The sequence below is a fragment of the Thunnus albacares genome, chromosome 16 (assembly GCF_914725855.1).
Source record: "Thunnus albacares chromosome 16, fThuAlb1.1, whole genome shotgun sequence".
In the NCBI taxonomy this organism is placed as follows: Eukaryota; Metazoa; Chordata; class Actinopteri; order Scombriformes; family Scombridae; genus Thunnus; species Thunnus albacares.
In genome coordinates this window covers 16676783-16697038 of record NC_058121.1, presented here as the reverse complement: position 1 = coordinate 16697038, position 20256 = coordinate 16676783, and the positions used below count along the sequence as shown (strand labels likewise).

The window sequence follows — 20256 nt, the reverse complement described above, 5'->3', positions numbered from 1 at the left end:
TGTGTGCTGCCAGCAGTTTATTATGGAGCACAAGCACGCACACACACACCCACACACACGCACGCACATATTACGCCAATTAACACACACTCTTGGGACTACGAAGCACTTCATAACCTGGTAACAGAACCATTAACATGTTCACACACTCAAGTTTCACGTGTCGTTACCAATCGCATTTGGATCATTGTTAAACCAAATTCTGCAATGAAGCTTGGTTATTCACATGATCCAGATGAATTTCTTAACCTGCAGTTAAATGATTAGTCAAACTACTGAGCACACACAAATAATTAGATGGTGTTTGAGTTAAACCTGTGCAGAATGCTATTATATCTCTACACGTCTGCATCAATAAGGCAGGTAAGGGAAAGGTTGACTTGTTACACCAAAAGTAGTGTGTCAGAGTCAAAACTAAAACACTCAAAACCTATTTTCACTCATTGCAAGTCAAAATCATATTTACTGACGCAAACTATCCAAAATAAGTTTCCACTCGAGATAAGGTATTTGGAAGTCCTGTCTCCAAGGGTCTAACACACAGTGCAACTTTTTTTTTTAATACAAAACCTCACCTCTTCTATCTTTCTCTGGATGTCCTGCAGCTGGTCCTCCCACTCCTGCATCTCTGAGTCGAAGTTGTCCATCAGCTCCGGCCTCTCTTGCCCCCAGCCTCGGCCACTGTGTTCCAGCCCACGCTCCAGATCAATGGCTGCCATGACGCAGGCCTCTCAATACCCAAGGGCTTTTATAAATGGCAATTTCCCCTTTCTCCTGTTTCACTTTCCTGTCAAGAGGTCACAGTGGGGTTGCTGGCGTGGGATGGAAGGTTCAATGGCCTGGAAACACTATAAAGACAAATACATGGAAGAGAGGAAAAAGGGGGTCATTAATGATTGGTTTACTTTTCTAAGAACCAAATGAATCCTGCTTTCAGCTTTTTTCCACCTCTGTGTTTCTATGTCATTTAACCCCAAATCTGGCTTCGAAATCAAACAAATAAACATTTTTGCCACTTTTTTGCAATGCTGGACAATCAGTTTCAACTTCTTCAAACATGGATATAGAATATACTACTGCATCAGTGGTAATTAGTAAGACAAAGTAAAATGCAATTACTTAAAAGACTTGTCATGTTGGACATTTTCCACCCTTACAAAGGTCAGATATTTACGGCCCTCTCCTTTTGCATTCTTGTCCAAAATTCGCAAGCATGTAAGCCTACCTATGCAGCACGTGTGGACAAGAGTGTTGCATGACAGCATCAGTGTTTAGACTCTTGGTCACTTTGACCTCCAGCCTGCCTCTTGTGCACCTCGCTACATGGCAAGAAAAAAATCTCAAGCATGCTCTGGGGTGGCCATTTTTTTGGAACCTGAGCCAGTGGTGGACACATGGCCTCAGTTCTGTCAGCCTGAAAGCATGGCACTGTCCCTATCGCTGATATGGTTAAACACCGAAACTTACAAGCCATTTACTCATTTATCTTGGCTTTGGTTTTGAAAACAAGAAAAACTAATGGCACATGACTTACAGTACAAGAGATTGATTATGTAGGATGCTTGTGGGGAATATTTAGGTTTTAGATGTAGAGTCACCAAACTTTTCTTAAACAGGCTTTGTGTTTCAGATACATGGATCAACATCAAAACGTCCTCTCCAAACTTTTGCTGTATGATATATAATAAATTCCAAACTGACCCTCAGATGCATCCCTCAAACCTAGTACATGTGGCCTGGTAAATATCATTTAAAATTAGTTTTAATGGATAACAAGTCCAAATTGGAACACTAATCGCCTATTTCTGATTCTGACTCTATTGTTGTCTGGGCTTTTTGTTGTTGTTGCCATCACTGAATATGACAAGTATCCTGGTCGAAAGTGCCCGAATGTACCAGCCACCCTCCCACCTGTGATGTAAGAGTACAGATATTAATAATCTTGTAACTATGCATAGTAAACTGGCTGTATGACCAGTGCACATGGGAACGAGGAGAGCGGATGTGTCAGACATAAGGAAAACAGAAAATGATTGCATCCTAAGCATGAACCCAAATAAATAAATAAGTAAATTAATAAATAAGATTAAAGTAAAATAGAATAAAGAAAATTTAAATGAATTACCAAAAAGCTTAACATGCCAACAGTAAAACCAGGCAACTTCAGGTTTGCCATTCATGCTGTTTAGTAATATGTTGAGCCTTTACACTATGTATTCAAAATTATAGTATAAAACCATAATAAATTCAAATTACAGCTGTTATTTTAATTAATCATCAGCTGTCCTTACCTTGTTCTAGATTAAAGTTTTCACTGCCCTCCAGTAAATCCTCCCTCTGGTCTAGTTCCTGCGCGCTGTGCGCTCTAGCCTCTCCAACAGATCCACTCCCCTCGTCGCCAAATTGTCAAGTCCCTCTCTCCGGTGCTTCCCCCCTCGGTTTTCCTCCGCTGTGTTACGTAAAACCCCGCGAACTGGATTTAAAGGGCCCCCTCTCCTACAGTCACGCCTCAGTATCGAGGTTAAGTCCGGAGCATTGGGTAAACAACTTTCTGTTCCAGCCGGGGTACCCAGCCTTTATACCGCTCCCTTGTGTTTACGTGTGCGCGCCATTGGAGCCGGGATCAAATATCATAATGTCAAATTTATTCCAGCATTTGAAGTCTCCATGGGACAACTGTCGTCACCAGCATCCTGGCTATAATTACTGGGGCTCACGGAGAGAGGGAAAGTGTTTACATAGCTACTCAGCTGCTGCAATCTCTTGGCCAATGGGCTTCTCTGTTGCTACTCCGCTTTAGGATGCTTGGGCAGATTTTGTCTTGTGACCAACCCCTGTTGCAAATCATTTTTTCCAATGGATGCCAAATGGATGTGGGTGACACAGTGAGTAATAATGTGTCACTGTCAATAATATCTTTATTGTAGATTGTCCAGAAAAAGAGACTGCCAGGTGGATGCCGGGCATGTTTGGCAACATTTTATGTCATTTTTTTATTTTACAATCTTTCAAGTTCACTTATGGTCAATTTAACAGTCTCAGCTTTTTAATTTGATTTATTATAAGTTTTTTGGGCAAATTTAGCAAACATTAATCAGTACAAGCAACACAGGTGTCAGATATTTTATGTTGCAAACTGTGCAAATCAGAAAAATGTGTGAAATGTCAGACTACATCCTGGTGTAACCTGAATCTGTATGTTCTTGACTCATCCTGCTGCAATGACGTCTGAAGACAGTTGCTACTGTTCCATCTGCCACACCATCAATTACTAATGAATGCCTCTAATCAGGGGTCCTGGTGGGAATTCTGGGGGCCCCCCGGACAAGATCTGACATTTGGCATTCGACATGATCAACAGAATTCCTTCCAGTTTGAAGCCCCCGGATCAACACCGTCATTCCTCCACCTGTTGTGTCCCCTAATACATGACAAACACAGCCCTTCAGGAATTAAGGGGAGGGATAAAAACAAACTTCATCCTTACTTTACCTTGAGGCAGCAACAGCAGGATGGCACATCGAGTGTCATTCTGAAAAACAAAGAAGAGGTGACTGCTGTTGTAACCCGTTACGAGAGAAAATATATTTAGTAAACCGGGACATAAAGATGATTTACGATTTAGGTCTCCTCCCCTACAGTCCTGTGACCTTAAAGTTCAATGTAAGCAAAGTTAAACCTATATGACCTCCAGTTCATGTAAGTCTATGTTCACACTGTGCCTCGTCTTGCTCATGTCTGATTATTTTCTCATCTATATCTACAGTATGTGTGTGACCACATAATATCAACTCAAGGGTCCACATACTAGCTTTTTGAGCTTTCAACAACAACTCATGCTTATCATCAGGTGCGATAGGGACTGGCTCAGTTTCACCCTGTTTACAGTCTTTATGCTAAACTGAGCTAAACTAAGCTAGTCAGCTCCTGGCTCTCCTTCCTCTAGCTCAGCAAGAAAGCGAGTAAGTGTACTTCCCAAAATGTCTAACTATTACTTTAAAGATGGGGTCATCCATTGTAAACTAACATGGATTAGAAGTCCTAGAAAATACATCAACATACATAACATCAACAAGCCTAAGCACCTTTTTGTTTTTAGCAGGGGTGATAATGTTTTTTGAAGCGTGGCTCCACACTGTAACTCACCTTCTTCAGGGATTGATGCAGACAGTAATGTGTTGTGGATAATGTAGACTCCAGTGTTGAATCTAGCCACACGTCCTAAAATGTGACTGTGGCCTTGGCAAGTGCTGACCTTTTCCTGTGCTTTTGGTAACCTTGGCAACAAATGATGCGGGAAGGACAACAACAACAACAACAACAAAAAAAAAATCAACACAGAAAAAAACAAACAAGGGATGATGTAAATTAAGGGAAGCGTACATCACAGAACAAAGAAAAGGGTAAAAAGAAAGACTAGTTTAAAGATGGTGGCATAAGAGAGGGATGAGAATAACACGAGTATGAGGATGAGCAGAATGATGGGCTGGAACATCTGGGCGGAGGAAGAGTGGAGTGATGAACCACAACAGATGAGGAACAACAGGTTGGATTAAGTGAGAAAAAGGAAGAAACAGAGTCAGCATTAACCAGTTTCATGTGTCATAATCCAACTTTACTCATACTGTGTACATTTTGACTCTCTTTCTCACCGACAGCGGCTCCTCCGCCTCTCTGTCCTCTGGCGTCGGCACTTCCAGTTTGTCTATGAAGGCCTGCAGTTCTTTTCGGAAGGCTTTCATCTGGGCGTTAATGCGATACAGCAGCTCATGTTCCCTGATCCTGCCCCCGTCCTCCTCTCCACCCTCATCCCCTCCTCGCCCGAACATTAGGTCCCCGTTGGTAACGAAGACCCTCGCCTCCGAGATGATGGTGGCCGTGTCAGCGATGAGCCGGTCGATGGTCCGAACAAGCCTCTCCGCTTCAACACGTATGTCAATCATTTGCTGCCTCTCGCGCAGGCTGCAGCGCCCACCAGGCAGCAAGCGGGCCAAGGCGGAGGAGGCGGCGCCCTCAGGTCCGGTGGGGGTGTAGAGGCCCCTCGTGGGTGTCAGGCACCGGCTGCTGCCATTATTGTTTCTGACCTCATCTGAGTCACTTTCTCCGCCTACAGGACCCTCACGTTTGCGGTGCGGTGGGAGAAGGCGGGAGGAGGTGGACTCCTCGTCGCTCTCGCGCCGACCGCTTGTGGCACCGCCGGCGTCGCTCTCTGCGTCGCTGTCTCTTGGGCTGGGCCGCAGGGAAAGGTGGGAGGCCAGGTCGTAGCGCTGCATGTTGGAGAGGAGCACACGGTTCTCGTACTGCAGCTGCATTACCTGAAAAAACAAGAGAGAGGTGGTAGTAGTGTGGTAGAGCACAGCTGTTAACTTTTAGTTTGTTTTTCTATCCTTGATCAAATTTCTACAAAATGAGACACAATTAGAAAAGACTTTCATATGAAGCTTAACGAGATGCTTTTTATTTTTCAGCTCATAATCAAAAGGAAATGATCAAATTAGAGTCAATACAATCAATCAATACTTCATACCTTGCCACTTAGGTCATTAATCTGTAGCCTTGCTGTCTTCAGCTCCTCCTGCAGGGCCTCTGCCTTTGCTCCATCTATCCCTGCACCTCCTCCTCCATGCCTGGCACCTCCCTCATGCGTGCCAGCTTTGAACCGTAACTTGTTCAGCTCTGCGGTCACCCTCTGGTTTTGTTCGTCTGCATCAGCTAGGTTCCTCCTCAGGAGCTCTGCCTCGTCCTCCACCAGCTGCAGCTGCTGTCTGAGCTCCGTCAGATCGTCTCCAAGGCCTCGCCCTGCTCCCGGCCCGCCCATGGCTCCACACCCAGCGCTTCCGGCCCCCTCTCCTTCACCACGGAGGTCGTCAAGCTCGGACCTCAGACCTCGGTTCTCAACCTGCAGGAAAGAGGGGAGCCCACTCAATAATCTTATAGCTTCCACTCAATAACCCCATGTTGCATTGTCTACTCTTACCTCCAACTCAACAATTTTCCTCCCTAAGATGTTGGCCTCTTCCTCCACCAGGCGGAGCCGCAGCTTCAGTTCTGACTCGCGGGTGGTGGGAGGGCCCCCAGCCTCTCCTTTAGGATGGGTGCTGTCCAGCTCGCCATAGAAGGAGCGGTACTTCTGCAGCTCTTGCTCCAGACGGTCCTTCTCTTTGTCGATCTTGGCCGTCTTCTTCCTCATGAGCACGGCTTCCTCTTTGATGAAAGCTAACTGGCACTTAAGGTCCTCATTATCCTCCTGGAGCAGAGAGAGAACACAGACTGTACTCAAAATATTTACACACATACAAGTAGAAACGGGTAAAACTTAATCCTAAAGTAAAGAAGGCTGGTAATCAGACATAAAGACGTAAGGATTTAAGATTAAAATGTAGAGAAGATTTGTGCCACAGTCTTTCTAAGCCAAAACATCTTTCACCGGACTAAGACGTCTACTAAGTCTTAATTGCTGGGGCTCTGTAAACACAGCTTTCATTTACATACACTTCTCTTATCAAATGATTGGAGCATTTGCTTTGGCTTGTTACACCTGAGTGGAAAAGCAATGTTTGAATTGGAAGCATAAACGTGCAGAATCTATGTACTCAATATGTACGTATTGATGTTGGGTTGAATGAAGGGATTCATATATATTCATGACTGCACTCACAAATATGCAACAAGTTGGCTGAGGGGAAGAAATAATTATTCAATGCTGAGATCACACAACTACAATTTTTAATGCCAGGCAAGAAAAAAACTGAATGACAGTCAATGATTATTGTATTTGTAATAACATCTCACCTCAGTGGGAGTCTGTGCTGCTTTCTTGTCTGCCTTCTGGATGTCCTTGCTTCCTCTTCTCTTTTGAGACTATCGGAGGACAGTGAATTATATAATTCATCAAATGTGTGACCACCACACTCCCAGCAGTAGTGTATGATAGTGATATGTGTGTACTTACCTCTTTGGCTTTGTCTAGCTCATTTTGTAGAGCTTGTTTGGTCACTTCCACCTCTATGAGTTTCTGTCTCAGCTTTTCATTCTCGTCCTCCGTCTTTGAGCGTTTCTCCTCCACCTTCTCCAGCTCATGGTGCAGCCTCACAGAGACATCCTTTGCTACCTGCAGTGGTTGTTTTGTGATTTCATTGAAAAATGCACTCATGAAACGAAGTTTAGTTCAAGTGATGATAAACCTTGAGAATATTTGTTGTCAACTGAAAACCTTAAACACCAACTTTGGTGATTTCCTTGTTTTATTTTCACCTTTAATAAAGTTTAACAATCATTTCCAAAACTAAATAACTCTATATAAAAATAGTTTATACACCAATAAAGTGAATGGCAGTCAAGCAGAGACTATGGCAGCTTTCTGACATTTTAGATGCCATGCCTTTCATTTGTGGTATCAACATTCGTAACATACATTCATAACACATTAACCATGACATCCTTTGGACAAAAGTAATCATGATGTCCTGCAAACTGCACCCAGACAGACACCTTTCCCCCTCCCCTCTGTACCTTCAGGTCCTGCTCCAGACTCCTGAGCAGCTCCTCATCGATCTCTCCCGTCTGGGCGTAGCGCAGTCTCTTCCTCTCGGCCTTCCTCAGACGATACTGCAGGATCCGGCAGTTCTTGTTGGCTCTCTCTAGCTCACGCCTCATTTCCTGCAGCTGACAAGTGTCTTCTTCGTAGAACGTGTCACGCATCTCATCCATCTCGGTCCTCATCTCTTCAATCTCACACTGGCGGACAGATTATTGTACGTGTCACAATTAAAGTATAAAATATGTTGGTTAAGATTAAAACAAGCAGTAGTTAATCTGTAATCTTTAGAGGTTTAGAATTTGACTTTTGACTCCACGGATGGAGTAATGGATGTTTTGGACACGAGCCACATACAGCCAACTTCGGACGAGTGCACGATTTTATGTGATGTGAATTGAAAATGATTTAATATGCTATTAGGACAAGATTTATTCCTTAAATATTTACTGCAGCTGCCAACATGGCACATACATATGATGCAGATCCCAGCTGCTGACTCCCTTGATTGTCCCTCTTCTGAACAAATGATATTATTGATCATGGCAGATCAATACTACTATGATCAATAGCCAATTAGTTATCTGTAGCCAGTGTAATTTCCCTTTAGGTCTTAGCTTTATCTTCTTGGTGAAGACATGGAGGATGTTCAACACATAAATCAACTGATGTTTACGTGGCTCCTTCTCAGACAGTGAAGGGACCATTTTGATTGACCTGATATAAAAACAATATCGACTGGTGAGGTGACGAGTTGTATTTTCATCTCCACATATCATATTTAAAGCTGGTGATGGAGCACAATCAGTCTATATAAAATTTCGTATGTGGCAAAGCGCCAAACCTTGAGATCTTCGTTTTCCTCCAGCAGTCTCTCCATCTCGTCTTCAAAGGCCTGGTCCTGCTGTGTCACCGACCCCGCCTCTGTCGCCTCTGCAGCCGGCTCCGGCTCTCCCTGAGCGGCCTCCTCTGCGCTCATGCCGTCCGCTTTGGTTTGCATCTTCGCCCCGCTTTTCTTCAATCTCTTCTGCAGATGGAAGTGGATCAGTTCAGCCTGTAAGCATCCTCCTCTCCACAAACCCAAACCGAGGCCCGCTCCGCATCCCACAGACGCGCCGCTTCTCTCCTTGCGGCTGCCTCCGTCTCCGGTTTTCTTCCCTTTCTCTTTCACCGAAAAGGAAGACGAGGCTTTACGCTGGCTGGAGTCACCTTGGAGGCAGGGCAGACGTAAAGTGGAGCGACGGGCCGCTGCTGAATCTGTCAGATCTCCTCCTACAGCATCCGCCCTGTTTGGTCTGACGAGATCAGCCTCAGCACCATCCGGGTGAACAGCTGCACCGGCGCGGCTCTCGGGCTCCCTCTCCCTTCCGTCAGCGGACCTCACGCTCTCCTTCACCCCGATGCTACTGCTCCTACTTCCCGCAGAGAGAGGAGACTTGGACCTGCCCGGGTGCCTGGGAGCTCGCTTGGTTGCCCCTTCTAGGGCTCTGGCCGGCGAGGGAGCCCGGTGCTGCCTCCTCCCTGCGCTATTGTCTGCAGCTGATGACGATGATGGAGGAGCTGCAGCGCCGCTTGCGGCAGGCTTCATTCTCTGCTGCACTGAAAGAAACTCCAAACATATGATTTACACTGTTTCATCCTGAACAAGCTAAACATGGGGCAAGAGCAGAGGGTGTGAACTCATTTAGTTACACAGCTTAACCATGGTTCCAACTATTTTGTGACATTCAAATAACCAGAAAGTTTTAACTTGCTCCGGGCTGGCAATCCACTAGATGCCGCTTTTCTCCAAGACTTAAAAGCACTCACCTTCTCATCCTGACCCAACTTTACAAGGGAGATGTGGGCCTACTTCTTTTTGTCCAGGACCATTACAGACAGACTGTAGCCCATTGGACCCAAAGCAACTGACCTAAAAATTTGAAAAGAGCTCCACATTATATATTAATCCTTACCGCAGAGAGCTGCTGGGAGTCGCTGACACAGGGCACCACCAGGCACTGCAGGGGCACGGGCCATATGACGTGATCATATACGTCAAATCAGGAAGCACCCACCCTCCCCCATTGTTGTGTTAGCCTATAACCGTGGTTCTCAAAGTTTTTCACGTCAAGGACCCCTGAACTGAGAAATTAGATTACAGTCCCCCATTTGATAAGATTTTTGCTTTTAGATGTTTAATTACAGAAAGTGTCATTATGTTGCTTATGGATGTAATTATAGTGAAAATAAATGATTCCCCTTTTTGCTGGGGCCCCCCTGGAAACCCGCAAGGACCCCTGGGGGTCCCTGGACCACACTTTTAGAACCACTGCATTATAAGATCCCACTTTAGTAAAATTCAAATTAAAGATTGCTTTACTGGAATGAACATAATTAACTATACCTCTGCCAAAGTAGGTAGTAAAAGGAAAACTTACAATTTAAGCAGCGTGTAAGAAAAAGTAGTCTCCAAAGAAGCCTCTTAAACCTAAATTTGCATTGCATGTTACTGGGAATAAATACTTAATAACATTAGCAATGACACTACTTTTACTGTCTACAGAGTTTAAAACAGGGCTTTAACCCTCCATGAAAAATATGATACAATGTGCTCGACTCAAAATAATAAAGCAGGGTGCTGAATCCTTAAAGTAGTGAAAATGAATAAGAAAGGCTAGGAGTAAGTAAACTAGGTGTGCTGTCCTCGCTTTAACCCCCCCAAAATAGTCTGTAATTAATTTGTTGTAACTGGATTAAGCACATATATATTTAGGAATATGCACCTTGTAGCCTCAAGCTAAATTAAATTAATACTAGCATTCAATTTGAGCCTCAGAATTATATACATATTGTATTATGTAATAGTGCAGGTGTCCCCTTAAGGCCCTTATCATCTCCGTTTATAATGTGATTTAGTGGTGCAGACAGTATTACTTAACACATTTGCAACTAATCAGACTACCGGAAACTATTTGCCACATGGTGAACCTGGAGCCTTGGGGCCCTGTGAGGGTCTGGGGCCCCGGGGCAGTTGCCTGCTTGCACAGTTCTTAATCCAGGCTTTAATACATAAAAGCTTTCATGCATTCACATACAGTATGTTTCATCCACTTTTACCAGAAACAACACTATATGGCCCTCTTACCTTATCGGTATCTGACCCAGGAATGTAACGGCTAAATTCAGGTCCAGCAGAGGGTGCTGTCCACACACAAAACCGACTCAGCACAAGCTCCGAAGGCAATCTGTCCCACACAGACGGAGTGTCAGTAAAACGCTGACTGTTTCCACTCTGATAGGCTAGAATGAGCTCCTTAGTCATATAATTGCTAATGAGATGAGTGAGTGACAGGTCAGGTTTGCAAGGCTTAACCCCTGCAAACTGACCCTTCACCCTCTAACAGACTGGCCCTTTTAGAAGACTGGGTGGGTAAGTCGACTGTCAGTCAACTGTGAAATTACAGGCCTGTATAAATGTGTCCCACATTATCAAAGGCAGGTTAAGAGTAATAGGTTTGAGAACCAGCAATTTCATTTCTACACGAATAGTTTCCACAGAGTGTTGCATGGGGACGTGAATATTTAAAGTTTGACAGCAAAGTGCACTTGCAGCAGCCATTTACTAATTAATCTGGCGCAGAAGCCCAAGATCCACAGCATGTGTGTGCATACAGGTATGTGTATGCACATTCTTGCAGCAGCAGGGATGTAGGTTATAGTGACCTGCGCTAAATGCCTTTGATAGAAAAGCTGTGGCCCTTCTGCAATCCTCTTAGTCCCTTGGCTTAGATCCTTCTGTGTCCCCAAGGAGAACAAATACACCTCCTCGCACTCATCTCATCCAGCCTACCATTCACATCTACACCCTTAGACCTCTTTACATTTCAACCCTCATGCCACGGGTGCAAAGAGACAGGTGGTGGTGCACAAGGATAAGGTGGAGGAGAGTAAAGTAGTACATATACAGTAGGATGGAGGGAGGAGTATGTGGAGGAGGAGAAAATGCAAAATACACTAAAAGCATATGCTATCTGGCCTGAGATATGAACTGTCAGTGATTGTTGAATTGGTATGATCTGATGCCTTTGGAAAATGGGAAAAGGATAGTGGATGAATAATTTAATAGATGCCATTAGTGAATCCACAGTGTGGAGTAAGAGCAATGGATAATGGTGTGTCTGTTACAAGCTAATGAAGAAATGGATGGCAAGAGTGTGGAAAAACATATGGATGGGGCGGGTAAAGTTGCACTGCACCAGTATCACTTGTGTTTTTCTTGTAAAAAATGATCAGTTTGCTTATATTTTGTGCCAGAAAGTGAACATCTTTTTTTTTCCTCCTCTCCTGTCAAAGCCAAATGTTAACTAATCCATACTGTTTGAGAGTTGCAGTAGAGACCTGATGGCAGATTAGTAAAGGCTTCTCTTCCAGTGACCTGCTTTCCTGGGTAACTCATGTAGTGACGTTGAAGTAAGCTCTTTTGGAGCTAAAGCCAATTTACCCCCAAAAGATTAGGGCAGATCTGTCTGGACAGGCCAAAGACACACAGCCTACCTCTGCCTCTCTCACACACACCTATGGGAGCTCTTTCCATCCTGCAGATCCCAGGATGGAAAAGGCAGATGAAGGAAGTAGAGGAAAGAGTCGAGAGAGGAAACAGGAAGATGGGGGATGGGGAGGCTTCAGTATGAGATTAGGTTCCTGATGGGTGACATCTTGATCCTGTACTCAATCCTATGGATCCATACACACACAAAACCAGACGTGCACACACAATATATGGGGTGCTGACACTGTCTTTATTTCAATTATATGTGCAGCAACAAGCTGTGTCCATTTCATTAATTAATAAGACAATGAAATTACCGTTTGTTTCCTTAAAAAAAAAGCTCTTTTCAGGATGAATTTCCCTTCAGTCCTACGTGGCAGTGAGACGATATTGAGCTGAATTTCAATCTCTTATTCTTGCACCTCGGCTACATCGCACAGCAAAAAGAAATAAATCATGAGGACCCACAAAAAAATATGTAGTGTAACAAAGGTATCCACAAATTTGCATAAATACTAAAAGGACCTACTGTCCCCGCCCACCCCGTGTGTTTAAAACCAAGTTTTGAATTCACAATGAACACAAAGGAAATAGCATTTGATTTTGTAAATGCAGCACAGATACATCAGTATGAGACAGCAAAGACATGTTAAGTCCATGACAAGTTCGTTTGGTAGATGGTGTAGAGAAATAAAGAGCCTTTGTAATCTGAGTAATCAAATACAGTAGATGGCAGATATGAGAACTTTGTAACGCGTTTTTTTTTCATTCTTCTAAACTTTTTTCAACTCTAAGTATTCGTAAACAAAACAAATCCCCAAAAAAGCCTTTGGTATAAACCTTTGCATGTTCTTTTGTTGTAATAGTTAAATTCCTTAAAATATTTTAGAGCACTAGAAAATAAATTAGCATATTAAAGACTATTTAAGCTTTCAAATAAAACAATACTGGAATTCAGTGTAAAAAAGTTGGAGGTGAATTTTGGTTTATAAGTTAGTGGATGCTGAGCAGTTTGTAGGCCCTTGAACATTTTGGTCATATTATGGTCCAAAACAGTTGGACAGAACAGCACGGAGCCTACATGATCAACATTTCAATTTTCTTGATAAAAAAAACTGTAATGGAGACAAACAACCCTCTTCCTGTCAAAACCAGAAGCCATTACAGACACAAACACACACTGCAATTCTTTGCAGGGATGGTTGTCTGGTTTGAACTTCTCTCTATCCCTTCCCTCCCCTCCCTCCTTCTCTGGCCCTTAAAATAACTGTACTCTTTCTGTTTATCACCAAGCAAAGCCCCTCTCCCTCTTTACTCCTTTTTCGCTCTTCCTTTCTTTTGCCTCTTTCCATTATCCTCCACTTCCTCCACTTTGCTGTGACCGTTAGTTACCATAGAGGTGCCGTTTGTGACGGGCTTGCCTCCCTTATGTGAGGAAGGTTTGCCTCGGTAAGCGTGGTAGTAGAAGTTGGCGAAGAGGATGATGAAGGTGACAGCGTAGCCAATCAGAGCCCACTGCATCCAGAAGGGGAAAGGGCAGCCTGTGTAGAGGGAGTGGCCGGCGTGCCCGATGGTCACGTGGAACTGGATCTGTTGAACACATAAAATTCATGCACACAGTTATATGATTAAAAGCAAAAACTAGTCTGACACATAGTAAAAAGGAGCAAAATGAACATGTTGTTCCCTACACAAACAAATCTTTTATATGATTATGAAATTGTAGACAGAAATCAGTAACAAAGTAATAAGATAACAGATAAATTGAATCAATTATTGGATATTTTTTCTCAAAGGCATCAACAGACTTTAACACCATGACAAAATGACGACATTCATCTGCTCTTTCCTAGTGCCTCAGATGTTTCGAAGACTAGCTTGCTGGTAATAACAGCAAACTTTCATATATCTGCCAACTTAAACATCTGTACTACTGGTTTTTTTTTGCTACATGCTAGAAGCCTGGAAAACAAAACTTTTCATTGCAATTTCCAAGAACAATTATTCAAAAAATGTAACCATAAAGTCATTCCCACCATCTGAATAATGGTGAGGTATTTCTTCCACCAGAGGTACTTCTGCATCTGAGGTCCCAAGGCGGCCAGGCCATAGTAACCGTACATGAGGACGTGGATGGAAGAGTTGATGGTTGCACCAAAAAAAGCTGTGGATAGATAACATGGACAAATTTTGGTCATACCACCTATAAAAGGCCAGTGCTTTTAAAATCCTTATTGAGAAGATCAATGTAATGAATTGAACAACTGGATACAACCCCCCCCAACCTTTTACTCACATTGTCCACCGGGGACCCACTTGATACCAATCCACCAGAGGATGAACATGGTGCAGTGGTGGTAGACGTGGAGGAAGCTGACCTGGTTGAACTTCTTCCTCAGGATGAAAAAGACTGTGTCCAGGAATTCCACTCCTTTGGAAATGTAGTACCACCAAAGAGCAGACGCTATCTGAAGACGTGAAACAAGGCAGAGTCAATTATATTGCTTCAGTGGGGCGGCTCATAGACACCTACACCACTGTGAGTGACTGCATCTTTGACGTGATTATTATATTTGATTGTTACATTTGTGAAAAAACTTATAACAGGAAAGAAGATAATAATAAAACACAACACTCAATCTTTATGTTTTGGTGAGCAGGTCATTAAAAAAATTAAGGAAATGTAAAACTCAACACATACAGTAATGTAATATCATAACACAGTATGGATGTATGACAAAAGGATCATAGTATACTCAGCAATTGGAATACAAAGATAGTAACAAATGTTTATATCATATTTTTTAGAGTAATTGGTATGATATACAGTATATTGGCACCGTTTGTAGTGAGTATGTGAGTAAATGAAGCAAATACCTTGAAATGAAATCCATAGCTCATTTGTAGTCTATTGTGCAGATATCTTATATAGTAAGTAAGGATAGGATGACACTTTATTTATCCCTCAGCTGAAATTCAGACTTTAATCATAAAATTAAATGAAGAGATTTGGAAACCAACCACATCACAAATCTCTCCCTGTGTGTTCTCCTATTTACCTCATTCCTCCTCACCTGATGCACACATGGACAAAGACGTAGTACACTAAGCCACGGTGCTGTGGCATCTCTTATCCCTTACTAATGCCATCATGAAAGAGCAAGGAGGTGATGGTGGACGTGGTGGGGTGGAGTTTAAAGGTGGTGAGATCAATTACCTCAGCCTCTCTGAGTGCAGGCCACGCCCTATTTTGTCCTGACACCACTAGAGATATAAACTTTTATCTCTCAATCCTCTCTGTATGTCTTTCCTCCTGTAACCCCAGACAACACTTAATGCACTGAACTACAAAAATAGGGATCCTTATGTCAAAAGTAGGATTACAGCATCCTCCCACCTGGTAGACCTGGATCAACCCCACTGCTCGATATGCAGTTAGTGATGATTGAGACATGATTGAGAGGTTGGTGTATCTGTCTACATGCATATGTGGTGCATAGGTGTTTGTGCGTTGGAGGAAACTCACCCTGACTTCATTGACATCATTCGAGTAGTTGACAGGCTGACAGAGGTAGCTGTACCCGGCTGCTCTAGAGCCTAGTAGGAGCTGGTGGTAAGAAACAAACCAGAGTCAAAGGGAGACTGACAGGAAAATGGCTGTAAAAAAAGCTACTGCAAAAGTTCAAACAAGGAGGGTGCAAAAAATACAGGATGCTTGCAACACTGACAAGACAGCAGGACTAAACAGAAGTTATTTCAAGTAAAATATCAAAGGAATTTTATACAGAATCAGGGATTAGAGATCATTGCTAGAATCCATCATGCTTTGCTTTGCATATTGCAGAATCTGCTACGGTTTATTCTTTCATTTGAGTGAATATATCACTGATCAAAATTCTGTGTCTGGGTTTCTATTTTTATCTGTTGTAAAATAATTTATCAGATGCACAAGCCCTCTCACAGGCCCACACTCTAAACTTACTCTTCCATCACTTGAATGTTGTATTAGAGTGGCTAAATTGTAAGTAAGTGGTATCACTCGCTCTAATTTTTCTCTACAGGCTCCTTTTTGTCCTTTTTGAAAAAACGAAGTGCATTCTGCAAGTCTCACCGCAAACATGCAACATGCCAAAAATGGGAAAAACAGCTGCAAAAACAGACTGAATGCGAGGTCTTCTGACTTGCGAGGTAGGAAATTATTTTTTATTAGTTCAGTAGACTATGGCAGAGAAACTGGAGTTTAGGCAGCTTCTCTATGTGGGAATGTGTTTGTAGAGTGTTAAGTAAATGTTAGTGTTATGTGAGGCCTGTACTATCAGACCTGCAGTCTGTTTTATATCAAGTTATTATCATTTAATTTTTAAGATTCTCCATCATAGTGTGGTCATCGTAGTGTTTCTTCAATATAGCCAAACTATAAGTCTGTGTGGCCATTTTTGCATGTTGCACACATGGGCATCGACTGATACATGAAGTCATATGATACAGGAAGTCATCTAGGTGTCCTTCCATTGTTGAATCTGCAGTGGCACTGACCTCTTTGGCGATGTAGAAGTTGAGGACCACCATGCTGAAGTTGTAGACTATGAGGGTCTTCCTGAGTGTATAGGGCTGGCGGTCCTGCATGTATCTAGGCCCTGCCCACAGGAAGAGCAGGTACAGGCAGCTGATGGCCAGAGTGGGGAAGGGAGATGACATCATCGGCCAGCTCTCCACCCTCTTGTCTGGAGGAGAATGGGTTAATGTCAATAGTGGGAGAGTGTGCTGAGACATTGAAATAACACAGGCAGATACAAAAATATGTGCAATGGGCGCAGCATAATAGGTTTATTAAGTTAACAACCCTCACACACAACTATAGCATTCAACAGACTGTAGCATTTGTACAAAAAGGTGAAGTACAAGGAAAATAGTGAGCTCTTACAACATTTTTATGCTTTTTTTCACCTTTTTTTCAGTTTTTGCCATTATTTCTTTGGGTAATGATGACAATTACTTACTAGCCTCACTACATACATACAGGGACAGTGTACAAGACGTCGATATATAAGCAATAAAACAGGTTTTAGTTCCCAATTTGACCATATTATCTAAACCAAGTAATGGTTTAAACATCATGTGTCACACAAATCATGTGTCGCTCCTTCTTGGTTTAACTATGACCCATAGTTATGTTCTCATGCCATTTTCCAGTGCGATGGACGATAATAACGTACGTATCACAAAGGCAATTTCAAAAAAGGTGGTTTAAACAATATGGTCAAAATTAGTTAAAAACTCCTCTGATCTTTACTATGGCGATGACATTGTAAAGATTCCTCTAATGGTGTTGTCATTTTCCTGTTTCTCAACAGTTAAGCTTGTGAGTAAAACATATCCCAAGATTTTTCATTGATAATGACATCATGTGATAATAAAAGACTACATTTTTAATCTGCAGTAGGATTTAAAATAATCAGTGACTCAGCTGTCAGTGGTGAGATAGTATCTACTGTAGCAGCAGCATGACTCTTTTGTGGTTTAGAAATTGATCCAAAAAATCCCAGCTTACCTGCTATAGTAAGGCTCCATTTGTAAAATTCTACACTGTCATTCACCAGATGTGTTACAGCCTCCATGGCTCTGCCTTTGGTCTTGTTTATACTGCAGCAGGGAGAGGGAGAGAGAGAAGCAGGAAAGTCAGAGTCACTGAGAGCCACCCATATTAAATTACAGGCCATACGTATCCTATCAGTGTAACTAGAAGCATGAGGAGCACCACTGTGTAATCATTTTGTGCTCACAGTATGTGTAACTTTCTACAAATACTCTTGTGCATGTTTGCAATCAAGATGTGCATATATTGAAGTTTGGACTGTAGCCAAGAGTGAAAATTTAGCACCCTATACATATAAAACAGGCTTCTAATAATATGTTTAAAACAGCCACGTGTGAGAGCCTTGTGGATTATAACAGTGATTTGGATTATGTTACTATTCTCATAATAAATGCTTAAATCAAGTTTTTTCCTATCACAGTCTTTTCACTATAGCTGCAAACATCCAGAAAGAGAACATTAGGCCTCTCCTCACTTGCCCTCATTTGATATTGTATGGTAACATAACCTCAATGAGATGCTAATGCACTTTCCATTGATTCTTATGATTGCTAGTCAGTCACAACAGTTTGAGATAATTGTAGGAAATAGGATAGAGGATATTGGGGTTTGCAATTGCTCTTTCTTTCTTCTTTTCTGTTCCTGACACTCTTTTCTCTCCATCTGTCTCTTTTCTGTCTGCCTGTCTGTGTTAACAGTCTGTTACCTGAAGGTTAGCTGAGTGTGCAGTGCATACAAAGTATAATGTATAGAAGTTAAACAAAGAATTAGACAAATAGATAGATAGATAGAGAGGCAGAGATAGAGAGACAGTTAGATTTAATAATGCCTTCATTAACCTCCTTAACTTAAAACAGAGCTTTTTCTATTATGAGCTTTTTCTATACTAAATCCACTGATTTAAGACAGAAAACACTAATTGAAAGACTAAAATAATCAAAATACAATTGTTAAAAAAAGTAGAACATCAAGAGAGAGATGCTACATCTCATTGACTCTAATTAAGCAGTGTTGCATAACAATCAGCTCTTATCCACCTGGGAGCAGGTGCTTCTTTATTAATCTATAATTAATCCGATGCGTCAGATCAGCTGTCCTTTAAATAATTCATTTGTCTATATACAGTAACTACTCTCCAGCAATGAGTGCCCACTGACAGGAAAAGCGGTGAGCACTTTAGAGCTGTATTGCAAATGGTTGTGAGGGCTGGATATGTTGCAGAAAGGAGCCTCTTTGCAGGGCTTCATATAAAAACACACCCACTGAGTTTAGTTGTAGTGGGCCGCGGAGGGAAATGAGATAGAGCGGGTTAACCGGGTTTGTGCGCACACAAAAAGGCAGGGGCGCATGTGTCAGCAGGTTTCGCTCGGACCGCTCAAGAGGCTTAAATTCAATTGATCAACGAGCTTAGATGTAAGTACAAATGCCCAACGACCCACAAGCCCGTTTGATGGTTATCTGCCTGCCTGCCTGTGCTGTGCCACACTAAAATAACGCTTGTTCACAGAGAGAATGTAACAAAAAACAGTGTTAGTGTCATATTCCAATAATAATATGGTAATGAATAAACATGATCTCACATTATCTTACTCATATGTTGCCTAATTTAGTAAAAAAAAAAAAAAAAAAAAGGACTAACTCTCCCACAGCCAATTAAAAAAGACAATTCTGATTTTGCGTAAGCCTTTTTTTTTAATTAAAATGGTGACTTTACGCCCAGGCTTACTGTAACAGGTGGGTGGCTGAGAGGAACTAAGAGCAGAAGAAGGCGAGATTAGACACCCAACTGAAAATGTGATGAAAAGTGTCTCCCTTGACTCACTTAGGAACTGATTTGTCGTGGACAAAGGGTTGGACTCCTCTCTCCATGCACGGATGCCAAAATTAACCCCCCGAAATAATAATGCTCACAACTGGAAGTGTGCAAGTTTTTTTTTTCTTTTGAAGTAAATGCCGAAAGGGCGTTTAGCATATACAAAACCAAATTACAACAACACAAAAAAAGATATACAAAGATACAGCTACTCACGTTCTCGATATTTAAGAGCGTGTAATGACATCCGGTGCAATTTGATGCGCCAACTCCTTTCAGTGACGGCTCCTCTCTTCTCCTGCCGTTGCTCCTAATCAGTTTCTACAGCGCTCTGCTTACACTTCGACATTAAACAGCAATTTGGCAAGAAACTAGACAAGGCAAGTGAAAAGCTATGACTAAGATAGGCCAATTATGCATTCGCTCTGCTCAGTCGCATCATCTTCTCGCAATCTCCTGGACGCCGAGAAGCCAGATGGCATTGCGCATGCGGGAATTCGCTCTCTTGCCTCGTGTGCGTGCGTGCGTGTGTGTGTGTGTGTGTGTGTGTGTGTGTGTGTGTGTGTGTGTGTGTGTGTGTGTGTGTGTGCGTGTGCGTGTTAGTGTGTGTGTGTGTGTGTGTGATGGCTTTGTGTGACGAAGACAATTATCCACTTTAATGCTTATATGTATAACTAACTGAATGACTAATGAACTACTTATCTAGCAAACAAACTAATTAATTAAACTGCATAAACCTAGCCATTGTGGGATTTTAGTTTATGGATACAGAGCATGTT

General features: G+C 42.4%; 2 protein-coding genes across 4 annotated transcripts; both read right to left on the bottom strand.

Moving 5' to 3' along the window:
• Nucleotides 1-716: 716 nt before the first annotated feature.
• Nucleotides 717-9759, bottom strand: LOC122965361 (protein SOGA3-like). 3 transcript variants are annotated; one of them, XM_044329371.1, is made up of 11 exons: nucleotides 9493-9759; nucleotides 8382-9136; nucleotides 7513-7737; nucleotides 6953-7111; nucleotides 6793-6861; nucleotides 5978-6247; nucleotides 5528-5899; nucleotides 4653-5315; nucleotides 4147-4495; nucleotides 3493-3532; nucleotides 717-848 (listed from the first exon to the last, which is right to left on the bottom strand). In XM_044329371.1, the coding sequence occupies exons 1-9, from the start codon at nucleotides 9554-9556 to the stop codon at nucleotides 4385-4387; spliced, it is 2688 nt and encodes an 895-aa protein (XP_044185306.1). In that variant the 5' UTR covers nucleotides 9557-9759; the 3' UTR covers nucleotides 717-848; nucleotides 3493-3532; nucleotides 4147-4384. The 3 variants fall into 3 exon arrangements, with proteins under 3 accessions (XP_044185306.1, XP_044185307.1, XP_044185308.1); XM_044329372.1 differs by having other exon boundaries at nucleotides 4147-4277; nucleotides 9493-9757; XM_044329373.1 differs by having other exon boundaries at nucleotides 8382-9146; nucleotides 9493-9538.
• A 2538-nt stretch (nucleotides 9760-12297) lies between these two features.
• elovl4b (ELOVL fatty acid elongase 4b) lies at nucleotides 12298-19957 on the bottom strand. The gene is made up of 7 exons (XM_044329927.1): nucleotides 19694-19957; nucleotides 17620-17711; nucleotides 16605-16792; nucleotides 15595-15675; nucleotides 14365-14536; nucleotides 14105-14232; nucleotides 12298-13658 (listed from the first exon to the last, which is right to left on the bottom strand). Exons 2-7 carry the CDS (start codon nucleotides 17684-17686, stop codon nucleotides 13380-13382), a joined length of 915 nt encoding a protein of 304 aa, XP_044185862.1. The 5' UTR covers nucleotides 17687-17711; nucleotides 19694-19957; the 3' UTR covers nucleotides 12298-13379.
• Nucleotides 19958-20256: the final 299 nt, after the last annotated feature.

Excerpts from the sequence above, each read along its gene's own strand:
- LOC122965361 (XM_044329371.1), bottom strand. The coding sequence starts at position 9,556 with ATGGCCCGTGCCCCTGCAGTGCCTGGTGGTGCCCTGTGTCAGCGACTC. Across the intron at positions 7,112-7,512 it reads GTCTGGAGCAGGACCTGAAG|GTAGCAAAGGATGTCTCTGT; the intron begins GTACAGAGGGGA and ends CAACCACTGCAG. Across the intron at positions 5,316-5,527 it reads TTAATGACCTAAGTGGCAAG|GTAATGCAGCTGCAGTACGA; the intron begins GTATGAAGTATT and ends TTGTTTTTTCAG.
- elovl4b (XM_044329927.1), bottom strand. The coding sequence starts at position 17,686 with ATGGAGGCTGTAACACATCTGGTGAATGACAGTGTAGAATTTTACAAA. Across the intron at positions 15,676-16,604 it reads ACTTCTACATCGCCAAAGAG|CTCCTACTAGGCTCTAGAGC; the intron begins GTCAGTGCCACT and ends TCTTACCACCAG. Across the intron at positions 14,537-15,594 it reads ATGATGTCAATGAAGTCAGG|ATAGCGTCTGCTCTTTGGTG; the intron begins GTGAGTTTCCTC and ends TCACGTCTTCAG.